Below are 15002 nucleotides of genomic sequence, written 5' to 3'. Positions count from 1 at the left end.
TATATATATATGTATCGGAACCTTCCCTTTGGAACTTGGGGAAAATCTCCTAACATTACAATTCAGATTCTAATCATAGCCGTAATTAAGCAATTTTTGTCATTTAATCCGATTGTATTTGTTCGACATTTGTGATAATGAGCTTGGGCTAGAAGTGACAATTAGTCGCTAAACGTAGCCGCTGTCACGGGATGAACGTTATTACCTAATAGAGGTATTACGCCACGAGGCTTACCGTAGGCTGTATTTTCTAACCGTCGCTTGCGGCCCTACAGTGTCGCAGGTAGATCGTCTTATCTGACCGCCGGATCATATACAATGTATCGACGAGCGCATAGTTGTCGCCATAGTAGCTTCCGAAACGTCGAATTTTGTCCGTTACGTTTTCCACACAAGAACGGACATACGTGATCATCATAGGCGCGAACGGTGGCGTGACCCGACCATAGTGGGGGTTGTCTTCAAAATGAGACAAAGGAATCATCGAAAGACGAACAGTTCCTTCTGACGAATCGAACGATACACATCGAGAGGTTTGACGATCAAATTCAAACCGATTACATCGAATAATCTCGTAAAGCATTGAGTTAATTTTCTGTAATACATTCACCACACTATTCTTAAATATATTATTTTATATTAACCTGTTAATATAGTGTTACATTCAATTGAACCACCTCTGTTATCTCAACCGAAACAGGGGAACGACTATTTCGCGGCGTCGATTAACAGAATCGTAGCGAGAATTTACACCTCTCGCTGACGCGTTTTCCTAGCGATCGCGTCTCTCCGCGAACGGTCGTAACATATGGTCCTTCGAGCCAGATTCAGTGGCAAGTGAAAAGTGTGGACACGTAACCGGTCGAATCATTCGGTCTTCCAAGCCGTATCACGTGTCAAGTGAAAAGTGCACGCCAGTGACACCCACTCACTACCATACAGTGCCACGTGAATCCAACACAACCAACAGCGGAAGCGTTACCACTCCAGCGAGGTCAGTAACGCCAAGGGCCGTCACGTTTGAAGAGGTATAATTCGGTGGTTGAAACACAACCACGCAGCCTCCTGCCGCAAGTGGACAATCGTCAACAGAAATAAGTTCTAATGATTTGACTCTCAATTATATAACAAATAATGGCAACCGGAAACGAACTTGCCGCCATGCGTCGATGCCGGGGCTACTGTGCCTGATATTTTACACGCTTATCAAAAAAAACTGGACAAAATCGAACAATCAGGCTGTCCGCAAGAGAGCGAGTTAATCCAAATTAAAAATCGTCTGGAAACCTATGAGACGGAACTCCGTGCCATCCAAAACGAGATTATAATTATAGATGAGGAAGTGACTGCGCGCGGCTTTGAAATAGCAGACAAGTACGAAAAATTAGAACTCCGAGTAACTAATCAATTAAACAATATACGACGAACTAAGCCGACACAATGGACAAACGGCGGATCAGCCCCGCCGGTCGCGAGTCTGCTTCGCTTAAAATACCGGAGGTTCGGATACCTACATTTGATGGCGCCCTCGAGGATTGGCAGTCATTTTACGATTCCTTCTCGTCAACGATAGATCAAAATGAACATTTAACACCGGTTCAGAAATTTTATCATCTCCGATCAGCCCTGACTGGATGGGCCGCGCGAAGCATACAATCATTAGCCATCACCGAGTCAAATTACGCAATCGCCATGGACGTTCTTAAGGAAAAATTCGACTGCCACCGTCAAATTTGCATGCGTCACTGGGACTTGATTTTCGACTATCCGAAAATCACTAAAGAGACACCCGAAGCTATAGACGATCTTATCGAGACGGTCAAGGTAAATCTCCAAGCGTTAGAAAAACTCGGGGATCCAGTCACGTCAAACGCCGTTCTCTTAAAGCTTTTCACGTCGAAGCTACCCTCAGCCATCATTCGCAAATGGCAACGTAGATTACCGGACAAGAAAATGCGCACTTGGTCATATACGCACTTGGTAGATTTTCTGAAAACACGGACAAACGGCGATAGAACAACGAGTTCAGCATCAACCGTGATAAAAAGGGCGTCCGATCAACACAACCGTCAGCGACCGAACGCGCCGCGAAGTTACGCATTCACAACTATACATAATACGTTCGTGTGTCCGAACTGCCAAGGACAACACGAATTATGGAATTGTGATGTCTTCAAAGCGAAGTCGCCCAAAGAACGTCTGGAAATCGCCAAAAGGGCGTCGCTCTGTACCAATTGTTTAGACGTCGCTCTTACTCAATGCTCCGCGGGGTCATATCGCATCTGTAGACAGCGACACCACACGTATCTGCATCAAGACCATGGGCGTAGCAAACCACGAACACGTGTCAACCGAACATCGAGCGGTCGATCGTCGAGCGACCGATCATCCAACGGTCGATCTTCGCCTAGTTCACCGACCCCGCGTTCCTCATATCGTTCGAGACGCGCATCCACGTCTCCCCGAACGTCTCCCCGAACGTCTCCGCGAACATCACCGAAACGCGAATCTCGGTTATCGCGAACGGCGGCATCGGGATCAACTATATCGTCCAGTCCTAAACGACAAGGAAAATAATGACGTCATCAGACGACTTTGCTAGCGACCGAACCACAGAAAACGGACTCATTGACCTCGCTTCCTTCTGAACCATTGCAGCACGATTTGTTAGTCACAGCGCAGGTCAACATCTTGAACAATGAAATTCAACCATTCCGTTGTAGAGCTCTGCTAGACACTGGCTCTAGCATGAACTTTATCACCGAAAAGCTCGCTAATTTATTAAAATTCAACCAACGGAAATGTTCGGTCCCAATCGGAACACTCAACACGTTATCGACGACCTCGAAACGCTACATCACGGCCACGATCACCTCCATTGACGGCACATACGAACGCAACTTGACGTTTCTAATCATACCGACTATCGCGTCTTGGGTCCCAAATCAACCCGTAGATCGCTCAACGATACAGATACCTAGGAATCTCCTATTAGCCGATCCAAGATTCCATAGACCTGCTCCGATCGAAATATTGTTGAGCGCCGGACCAACACTAGCATCACTCTGTGTCGGCCAACTTGATATCAGTCAAGCAGACGGGCCCGACTTGCGTCTGAAAAAAACGTGATTCGGATGGGTCATCGGGGAGAGCCCAACCTCGGAATCATTAGCATACGCATTTCACGCCTCCACGACGGCTTTACAGGCGGACCTCGCCCGTTTTTGGGAAATTGACGAAGGACCGCCCACCGCACACATTTCGGAAGCGGAACGACAGTGCGAGGAGCACTTTCGAAATCACGTTCAACGCACCGACGAAGGGCGATACGTTGTCGGATCCTCGAAAGCCATGGCAATGAAGCGACTCACATCCCTCTGTCGTCGATTCCAACGAGACAAACGATTCGAAGCCGACTATCACGTCGTAATACAAGAATACTTGGAATTAGGACTCATGACGAAGATTACCACGGACCACTGCACGGACGACGGATATTTTCTGCCACATTACGGCGTGATCAAAGAATCCAGCCAAACTACAAAACTCCGAGTTGTGTTTGACGGATCTGCACCAACCACCACCGGAGTTTCATTAAATGACGTACTTCATACGGGACCGAAACTACAAGACGACTTATTTTTCATTCTTTTAAGATTTCGTTCTCATCAATACGTCATTACAGGCGATGTCAAAAAGATGTATCGACAATTTTTTGTGTGTCTAGAGGATCCAGAAATTCCAACAAATTTTATGGCCCAACTCTGATGGAGAAGTTGACACCTATCAACTTAACACAGTGACATTCGGGCTGTCAGCGGCCCCTTATCTAGCCATTCGGTGCCTCAAACAACTGGCGGACGACGAGAGACATCGATACCCACGAGCGGCGATGTTCTTACAGCGAGGCTTCTACGTCGACGATGTTCTCACAAGAGTTGATACAAAGGACGAGGCACGATCACTGAGAACGGAGCTCACAGAATTGCTTAAACTAGCCGACTTAAACATTCGAAAATGGGCATCGAACGATCGGGAACTGCTACGAGGACTTTCCGAGCAGGACATAAACGATAAGCTGCTACTAGGCGAATCGCAAACCTTCAAGACTCTGGAATTCCTTTGACGATTCGATCCTATATTCCGTGAAACTCAATCCTATCGCCTCTCGAATTACGAAGAGAACAATCAGCTCTGAAATCGCCAAGATCTACGACCCTCTTGGATTACTGGCACCAGTGATCGTTCGAGCTAAGATGTTGCTCCAACGACTTTGGACATTAAAAATTGATTGGGACGAATCTCTTCCGGCTGACGTACACACAGAATGGAGCAACTATTATGCACAGCTATCTTTGCTAAATAACGTGAAGTTTCCACGTAAAACTATAATCAAGACTGCAAGCGGAAATTGAATTACACGGATTCTGTGACGCCAGCGAAAGGGCGTATGGGGCATGCATTTACCTTCGCACCATTACTCCGGATGGTCATGTCTGGACACGACTCCTCACTGCAAAGTCAAAGGTGGCTCCACTCAAATCACAAACCATTCCAAGGCTAGAACTGAGTGGAGCACTTCTTCTCACATCATTGGCCACTACAGTCCTTCAAGCCTTACCAAGCAACATTTCTCGGACCGTTTACTGGACTGATTCTACAATCGTTCTACATTGGATTAATACATCACCCCATACGCTGAAAACCTTTGTCGCTAATCGTGTGACAGAAATTCAACAGAAGACTCACACCTCAGATTGGCGTCACATTCCCACTTCCGATAACCCTGCAGATCTCATATCTCGAGACCAATCGCTCGAAGACTTCCTGCGACCAACCATTTGGCAACATGGACCGGAATGGCTCCAACAACCCAAAAAATACTGGCCAACGTGGAACCCAGTACCATTAACTGAAATACCAGAGCAGAAGAATGCAACATGTCTGTCCGTGACTCCGGCTGACCACAGTCTACTGGAGAGATTTTCTTCTTGGCTCAAGCTGATAAGAATTACCGCTCGTTGTCTCCGATGGAGACAAAATCAGAATCGAGGGAGACCTCTAACCACACATGATTTAACCAATGCGCATAACAAATTGGTCAAATTATTACAGCTCTGCTATTTTTCAGATGAAATCCGTACTCTCCGAACAGATCGAAATTCTGCAGTGAAGGGGAAGCTGCAACGACTCAATCCATTTCTGGACAAGGACGAGATGTTGCGAGTCGGAAACCGAATCAGTCACTCACCAATGCCTTTCACTCAGAAACACCCAATCATTCTACCCAAATCCTCAGTTACAGCACTCATAATCGAGCATGAACACCTCCTAAATCTCCACTCCGGAACTCAAGCTACCTTATATGCCTCAAGGAGATCTTATTGGCCTATCGAAGGCCATAGTCAAGCACGCTGAAGAAGTGCGTCCGTTGCTGCCGAGCCAATCCACCTCCAGTGGATTACGTAATGGGCGACCTTCCAGCTGCACGGATAACGGAATCTCGGCCATTTACCAACGTCGGAATCGATTATTGCGGACCGTTCTACATCAAAGAACGAAAGGATCGCAACCGACGTAAAATCAAGGTATATGTAGCAGTCGTCGTGTGTCTTGCAGTTAAAGCAGTCCACCTCGAGCTGGTCAGCGATCTCACTAGCGAGGCCTTCATTGCTGCTCTGCGAAGATTCATCGCTCGCCGATGATTCTGTGTAACAATTTATTCTGACAACGGTACCAACTTCGTTGGCGCCAACAACGAATTACGAGAGTTCCGAAACCTTCTGTAGTCCGACGATCATAAGGTAAAGGTTCAGTCCTTTTTTGCCGACCGACAGATTGAGTGGCGCTTCATTCCTCCCAACTCACCTCACTTCGGCGGGTTCTGAGAGGCTGCAGTGAAGTCCTTCAAACGACATATCAGACGTGTCGCAGGTAACGAGCTCTTAACATTCGAAAACTTGAACAGACTGACCATTCTAATCGAGTCTGTTCTCAACTCCCGTCCTCTGACTCCAATATCATCTGACCCAAATGATCTTCTTGTCCTTACTCCCGGTCACTTCCTCATCGGAGATGCATTAATAAGTTTTCGAAAACAAGATTTCAGGGACAATCCATCCAATCGTCTTTCCAGCTGGCAACACATTCAAAGGGTCAAACAACATTTCTGGCGCCGCTTGCATCGAGAGTACCTGAACGAGCTGAACATCCGAAACAAATGGAGCAAGGGCAGTCACGGTATACGAGAAGGCACCATAGTCATTCTCAGTGAAGACAACGTTCCCCCAATACAATGGCCATTGGGCAGAATCATCAAGATCCAACCCGGCGCAGACGGCATCATACGGACGGCTACCGTTCGAACGGCAACGAGCACCCTGGATCGGAGCATCAAGCGGATGGTACCACTACCGAGCAGAATGACTCCAGATGACTCCGAAACAATCAACAGCAACGAAGGCTGACAAGAGATCCTTACAACATCACACCATATCATTTGATCGGTACCCTCTCAACGGGGGGAGTATGTTACGCCACGAGGCTTACCGCAGACTGTATTTTCTAACCGTCGCTCGCGGCCCTACAGTGTCGCAGGCAGATCGTCTTATCTGACCGCCGGATCATATACAATGTATCGACGAGCGCATAGTTGTCGCCATAGTAGCTTCCGAAACGTCGAATTTTGTCCGTTACGTTTTCCACACAAGAACGGACATACGTGATCATCATAGGCGCGAACGGTGGCGTGACCCGACCATAGTGGGGGTCGTCTTCAAAATGAGACAAAGGAATCATCGAAAGACGAACAGTTCCTTCTGACGAATCGAACGATACACATCGAGAGGTCTGACGAACAAATTCAAACCGATTACATCGAATAATCTCGTAAAGCATTGAGTTAATTTTCTGTAATATATTCACCACACTATTCTTAAATATATTATTTTATATTAACCTGTTAATACAGTGTTACATTCAGTTGAACCACCTCTGTTATCTCAACCGAAACAGGGGAACGACTATTTCACGGCGTCGATTAACAGAATCGTAGCGAGAATTTACGCCTCTCGCTGACGCGTTTTCTTAGCGACCGCGTCTCTCCGCGAACGGTCGTAACAAGAGGGGTATGGGTTAATAGTATAGCTCTCCTTAAAAAGAAATAGTTGTAGCGGCACTCGACAGTAAACATTCCAATGGTTTTTATTCCGTAGCTTGCCACGCACAGATCCTATTCTTCGGTCAAGATGATTACCAGATGTCGATGTGTCTCCAGAGTACATGTCTAACTAACCTAAGTACCCGTTATAAATCTTAGGATTTATTTAACTAAGGTCCTTCAGATGGACAAGCAGTCTGTATCCTAACAGTCCTTAAATCTATCACCTACTATGGGAAGATATGGGAGATCTATTTTTCCATGAACGACACAACTTTCCCTCAAGGGCTGCTAGCATCTTTTTCTAACCACCGATATGGAGATTGACCGATTATCAGCAATGCTAATTTCCCTCACCTTCCGAACGAAGACTTTCCTCGACAAATCCGAGGATCTCGTGTCCTTAGACACACCCCATATAGTTTTTCCTCGGTCGCATCACCGGGACGGAGGGTCATTCTCTCGTGCGATCTCATCGACGAAAAGAGTTCGTTTCCGTTTCAATTCGTTTCAGTGAGAATTTAAGTTAATCAATTCGTTATTTATTTGTTGGCTCAGTTCGTTTCAGTCGCGACAATCAGTAATTGTTATTAGTTGGCTCAGTTCGAATTTAAGATAATCAATAATTATTATTAGTGTTGAAGTCGTCACCACTTCTACATAAACCCTACATCTGGTCTTTTTAGTTTTCTCAAGCGCTGAAGCCATCGACAGCATATAGACAAAAAACTAGCATGAAAGCAGACCATAAACAGTAGACAGGCGACGTTGGCTTCGGGGTTTTCAGTTATAAGGTAACATTGCTAGCGTGCGGATCTGGACCAGCTCAAATTGTATTCCTACTAATTATTACACTTCTCTATTAAATTAAATATATATATTTTGTACCTTACACTTTAACCACGCGTTTCCTCTCTTTATACATCTAATAACCTCAACAATTAGTTGGCTCAGTTCGTTTCGGTGAGAATTTAAAAATTTTCTTTTAGATGGATGTTTGTTTCAGCAGGAATTTAAAAGATTATTAGTTAACTCAGTTTGTTTCAGTGAGAATTTAAAAGACTCTATTTAGTTGGCTCAGTTTGTTTCAGTTAAAATTCAAACAGTAGCTGGCTCAGTTTGTTTTCAGTTAGTATTCAAAAGGGTCAGTTGACTCAGTTTGTTTCAGTTAATATTGAAAAGTTTAGTTGTTTCAAGCTTCTAGCTAGTTTTTCAGTCTCAATTTGTCAAGTCTTAGTTAATTCTTGCGGAGATTCATTCATTCAGTTAACGAGATTTATTCTTTCGATTCGTTTGGTCAATTTTGTTGTTACGCGGAGTAGTTTGAGAAGAACAACAATTGTGTTCACCGTTACCTCGCGAGAAAAATCTCCGAATAATAATAATTGTATTCATCGGCGACCTGCGAGTCGAATTACGGATTGTTAAACGCGTTCGCATCAACACACTGTTACTTGCGCTTCTCAAATTAAATAAGGATTTAAACCTCAGAAAATTATAGAAGTGTAAATCATTGTGAAAACCGGAATCACTCCAGCGTCCTGCCCGCTCATCAGACATCAATTACGGCGAAAATTGAAATCCTGACGGTATCCTGCCCGTTCATCAGCGGAGGCCAACATCAGGTTAGTCAAACTTTGATTAATATCAATAATTCGTTACCAATTCTGCCAATCGAAGCATTTATGTAATAATTCTGTTGGTTTGTCTCTCGAATAAAAATCATAAAATATCTATACCAACATTATCCGGCCGGACGAAATAAACACGCGTGCCAATAATGATTGTTTATTCCGAACAATCCTCTCCCGTGCTAGTATTCCTGCACACAGCAGGTTAGCCGAAACGTGGAGACTATTGGCCAGTCGCCTTGAACTCTAATTAACGCTATTTAGTTTAACGATAAAATATCTAATTGAAACAGTCCTTAGACTGTTTCTGGTGGCAGCAACTACCGTATCGGTTGAAACTTTCTATTATAGATTTTAAAAGGTATCGTTCAAGTAAAACAAATAGTTTTCAATTTCAAATTTAAATAGCGAAACGTAACAGAATAATAATATAGAATAATCTTTACGATCAGTGAATATTTCACGTTTTGTTAACAAAGAGTCAGACTTGGACTTTGTGAGAACGTACATCTATCATCCCGTTGACCGCGGATTCGTCTATTTGTTGAAGTATGTTAGAGTACAATATAGAGAATCTGTGAATGCCAAAACGACTGATCTTTTACTTTTTGTATCACAAGAAATTGAAACATTTTATTATTTATAAAGTAAAAATAATACTTTCAGTATAATTCTTTAATATTTCATTAGATAGTCTTTATTTTCAATTATTTCCCTTAAACGGTTTTGTTATATTATAATTCACTTGTGCGTGTGTGCGTGTTTGTGTGTGTAGAATTATACTACAAACAAATGATAAGAACTATAGATTTTATTTGGGTCATTACAGGGCGCCATAAGGTTTCCGGCAACTAATATAACCGTCTTAAAGCAATATTATGCTATGATAAACATAGTATGTATTTAACAAACAAAAAAGTGTACTCCATAAATACCTATCACGTTAAACTTAGCTTTTAGCGGTCTTCCGAGTCTTTGACGAGGATGAAGAGGAGGAACTTCGATTTGAAGTGGAGGGCGTCGACCTCGATTTTTGCCTTTCCTGATGTATGATTGTGTGATGTGATCCTCGGCACATTCGACAAGATCGGGCAAGGCAATCTTCAGCAGTGTGTCCCGTACTCGGGCAATTCAAACAGAAGGATACACTTTTAGCATCCTTCAAGCGTTCGCTGACGCTTTTGGCCTTGAATATGTCGCATCGCCAAATGGAGTATTATCCTTGGCAGGCATGGCATGATGTTTTGACCTGGGATGCAGTGAATGCGTGTTCTCGTATCTGGTGTTGACGGATTCGCTTGGGCTGGTCCGGTGATTTTATCTGCTTGACCTCAGAGGGCGATATGCCCGTTAGTGCTAGATTCTCGAGGTAATCCAGTAGATCGGTGTACAGAGGAACCTTCTTATTGGTCAAAGTCAGCTCCCATTATTGTCTGATATGATCTGGTAACTTCGTGCTGATGAGGTCGAGAATGATGGAATTGTGGAATTCGCACCTCTGGGTTTTCCTAAACTGTTCAATGCATCGATGTGCTGTCTTACGACATTTGCCAAGTCTCCTAAGGCCATTGGAGAACATTGTGTCAGCTTTGGATAATTCATGATCGCAAGGCCATGGCATGATACGATGCGTCGTGGACAGTCATATCTCCGTTTGAGAAGGCTCAGAGCCTTCGGATAGTTTTCCTCATGGAAAATTAACGAATTCACACAGTTCGCTGCTTCTCCTGTTAAGGAAGCCCGCAGATAATGGAATTTTTGCAAGGGTGTAAGGCAGTCGTTCTTGTCTGTCGTCGAGTTGAAGGTGTTGTAAAACGCGTTCCAATTTTCGAATTGCCCGTCGAATGCTGGTAGCCGTATTTCTGGCAAATGCATTTTCCCTTCGGGAAAATCGATCGCCTTAGATGTCGACGGGATTGAAGATCGATTTCCTTCCATGAGGACCGTTATTCGAGTGTCCAGGAACATGTACTGTTTCGACGCTTCGTGTTCCTGAGCGATGTCATCGTCATCGATGTCATCCAACTCGTGTTTGAATAGCTTGAATTGTTCCCAACCAGCCTTAAGTTGGGATTGATGTTTTTAAATATGCAATGTCTTGTATGTTGGACTGTTCATATTTATCGATGCCTTCTCTTACGGTCTTTAGAGTGCCTTCGAACAGTTTATCACGTTTTTTTTCGTATGCTGTTGATCCTAGCTGGGGTCGACATGATTCGTAATATCGGCCGATTTGAAATCTTCTCAAAGTTGATTGCTCAATCAATCAGCGTCGGGACGCTGACTGGGTGCGTGCCTCGACCAATGGGCATATCTCTTCGAAGGTGATGCTCCTGACGTCACTGACTCCGATGGAGTGATACACTTCCGCTGTTGGATTCAATGGGAACACGTGGCACTGTGTGGTCACTGCACTTGACACTGGCACGTGATCCGGCTCGAACGACCATGTAAATTCGACCAATCGTGGGGAGCCGCGATCTGAGGAAGCGCGTTAGGTTTATTGAGGGCCTTCTATGGGTGCTTGGGCCTTGACGGTCAGATAATGAAGGCCGTCGCGCGGACCTTTTCACGCGACGTAACAGCATATTTTAAGGATAATGTACGCAGAACCACCTTAGGAAAGATATAGGTAAGCTAGAAATATTAATATAGGGCAAAAAAGAAAAAAAATGGAGAATTAAGAATGAAATACAATGATGAGATGAAGATATATCTAAGGTGTAGCTATGTTTACAAAAACAGTCACATTCCAAGTAATAACAAGGCAAATCATATACCAGACAAAGATAGCGATGGACAGTTTGGAAACTGATCATAGTGACAAAGTGCAATAACTGGAATGCAACTAGAAAACTTTCTGAAAGAATAGCAATGTCAACTCTCCTGTGTAATATTATAATATTATAATGAGTAAAGACCTATTACTGAGCAGAAATAAGAAAAATACAAGCAGGTTTCCTGAAAAGAATGTGATACATCACCAGAATATGTGTTTAGAACAGAAGCAGGAAGAATAGGCTTAAAACATAAAATAACAAGAAAAGGACTATTGGCTAAAACTAGAGGAGGACGGAGAATTACATAGAAATACACGGAACTTAACAGGATACGCACAGGTAATTAACTCAAATACAGCTATAAAGCTAGTAAAAGCAATAATAATAAATTTTAACTAAACAATAATGGGAGAAAATAATAATATAACACAGAAACTTTTGGAGGAAAGAAAGAAAAAATACTTGGAATATACCTATAGTGAAGTATGTACATAAATATATGAAAAACATACAAAAGATAACTAAAGCTAAATGCTCAAATATGAAACTGTCATTAATAACTAAAAGAATGAGAACACAAGTTAAACTAGCATAATAATATAAATATTATACATACAAAATAAAGATACAGAATAAAGTATAAAACAGGTAAAAATGATATTCGTAATACACACATGTATGTAAGAAAAATAATTTGTACACCGGTTAACTCATAATAAAAGAATGCTTCCAATATCAGGCATTTAGAACAAAATTCCTTAAAAAACAACAATTAAATACAAAACAGCAATAAATGAAAAATCTCTTTTATCAACAAAGAAAAGTAGTTATGGTAACTAACAAATTATTCAAAACTATTTTATGAAAACTAAAAATTTTCTACATCAAATCATTTCATTTGCTAGACCTCATATGTTTTTAGATTATTCACACAAAATTAGTACAGCGCGCAAACATTAAAAGGAAATAAGCGATACAGTAGCCCAAACAAACAAGGACAAAGGTTAAAGTAAGATATCAAAAATAGCTGTTATTATTGAAATTTGTAAGAAAAGTCCTTGAAAAAGTAAATTTTTCTTTAAATGAAAGACAGTTATGTTTATGAAAATCAAGAATGTAATGAAAATACAAAAAAACATAAAAGAAGAAAACTATATTTGTTATTACGACTTACTTTTACATGTAGCATAATTTCTTTTCCTGTTACTGTACTACCGCATCTATCCCAGAACAAATTTTTATGTTAAAATTATTTATACAAAACTAATTTGTATACGAATATTTTCATTTTATAAAATTGTATGTACATAATATGAGGTTATGGGTGTAACAGATGCAGAAGAACACTCGAATATATTTAACAATGAATATTTCTTAATATGTATTCTATGTGTACGCTTATGCGATTATTATTATCGGTTCGCGATTACAAGTTCGAACTCGACGCGATACGTTTCGATGTGTGATTCAAGCTGAATGATGATTGCCTAAGATGTCGAGAACTTCGGGTCAGTTATTACTACCAACTATCGACAAACAATTCGAACAGGCGTCTAACGACTGACTTTCCGTCACGATGCTGCTGCTTAGGAAAGCTATGATTCGGTGTGTCTAAGGATACGAGATCATCGGATTCGTCGGGGAAAGCATTAGTTCGGAAAGTGAAGGAAATGGACGTCGCTGTTAATTGGCTAAATTTTGAGTTGATAGTTGGAAAAGGATGCTAACCAGCCTTCAGAGAAAGTTGCTAGCGGGAAGCGTCGTACGTGAGGAAAGCAGATTTCCAGTATCCTCCCGTAATGGGTGGTATGTATAGGGACTGTTAAGACAAAGACTATTTGTCTCTTTGGAGGACCTTAGCTAAATAAATCCTAAGGTTTATAGCGAGTCATTAGGCTAGCTGAAAATATTCTGTAAGAATGTAGCGACATCTGGCAATCATCTTCTTCGAAGAGTTTGCTGTAGAGTGCCGAGGCGCGCAGACGTGTATCCAGTGCCCTGTGAAGTTCACAAAACAACACGTGACGCCCATCTGTCGAAAGCGAATCTAACAAACCTAGCCAAGTGTTCGCAAACGTGCTAGTGTAAAATCCTACTAATCTCTAAACCGAATCACAGCCTCTCGACTAGTTATTTCAAATTGAATTAACTAGCTCGATGATGATCCAATCATCTCAAACGGGCTCTCCGGAGCTAAGTTACAACAGTGCCGCTCTTCCTCCCCCGTGTCAAAGGGGCAATACATCCCTCTTTGCAAACAACACGCACACGAAAAAACGCAAGCTGAAAGCATTCAAGATGAATGCGAGCAAGAGCCAAACCAATCCACCAGCTAGCCAAGTGACCACCTACAACAGGTTCTCAATACTGGAGACAACAGAAGACTCTATGGACACAACCGAAGCGGTAAATAGTCCACATACCCAAAGAATTCCCCCTCTCCCGCCAATCTTCATTGACGACGTCGTAGATATTCAAACAACGACTAAGACTATCGAAAAAGATATCAGCAAAGAGGAATACAACTTAAAAAATAGTAACAACTGTGTAAAGATCCTGCTGACCAACCCACACGCCTGTAGAAAATTAACATAGTTGCTAAAAACCTTGAATGCCAACTTCCGAACATACCAGCTCAAGCAAGAAAGACCATTTCGTGTGGTGCTACGCAGCATCCACCACTCAGTCGATCTAGACGAACTAAAGTTCGAACTTTTAAAGCATGGCCACGAAGTAACCAACATTAGCAACATAAGGCATAGAATCACGAAAAACTCGCTATCCCTATTCTTTATCGACATAAAACAAAAGTCAAACAATAAAGAAATTTACAACATCAATCGTTTGATGAACTCAATAGTTAAGATCGAACTACGTTTTTTTAAAGAAAGAGATAGTACAATGCAAAAGGTGCCAAAGGTACGGCCACACGCAGAAATACTGCAACCATAATTTCCAGTGCGTTAAATGTGCAGGTAGCCACCCCACTGACCAATGCACTAAATCCCCAGAAACCCCCGCGAAGTGCATCCACTGTCAAGGAAAGCATCCTGCGAACTACAAAGGATGCTTAGCCCATAAAACACTGCACAATAATAAGTACCCTAAACCCAGACCCAAGGAAATAACCAACCTTGAACCCAGACCCCAAATATACGCCACACCATCAATCTCCTATGCCCAGGTAGTATAAGGAAATATAAACAATACGAAAACCCACAGCGGACACTCAGAAAATAGTGTCCCCACCTCAAAAAACACAGACAACTTCATCAGACTCGTAAAACTAATAGAGAAGCAAACAGAATAAATTGATAACTTATTTTCACTACTTACACTCTTCATGGATAAATTAATACGTATAAAAGCAAAATAAAACCAATGCGTATAGCCCTGTGGGACGCCAACGGTCTAGCTCAGCACAAATTTCAG

The 15002-nt window shown here is 42.4% G+C and overlaps 1 protein-coding gene across 1 annotated transcript; it reads left to right on the top strand.

The window, feature by feature from the left end:
* The first annotated feature begins 1440 nt into the window (after window positions 1-1440).
* Window positions 1441-5418, top strand: LOC125386995. Its single transcript, XM_048414170.1, has 4 exons — window positions 1441-1980; window positions 3208-3588; window positions 3728-4095; window positions 4398-5418. The coding sequence occupies exons 1-4, from the start codon at window positions 1441-1443 to the stop codon at window positions 5416-5418; spliced, it is 2310 nt and encodes a 769-aa protein (XP_048270127.1).
* Window positions 5419-15002: the final 9584 nt, after the last annotated feature.

The sequence above is a fragment of the Bombus terrestris genome, unplaced genomic scaffold, assembly GCF_910591885.1.
Source record: "Bombus terrestris unplaced genomic scaffold, iyBomTerr1.2, whole genome shotgun sequence".
Classification (NCBI taxonomy): domain Eukaryota; kingdom Metazoa; phylum Arthropoda; class Insecta; order Hymenoptera; family Apidae; genus Bombus; species Bombus terrestris.
This window is presented reverse-complemented; position numbering and strand designations above follow the sequence as displayed.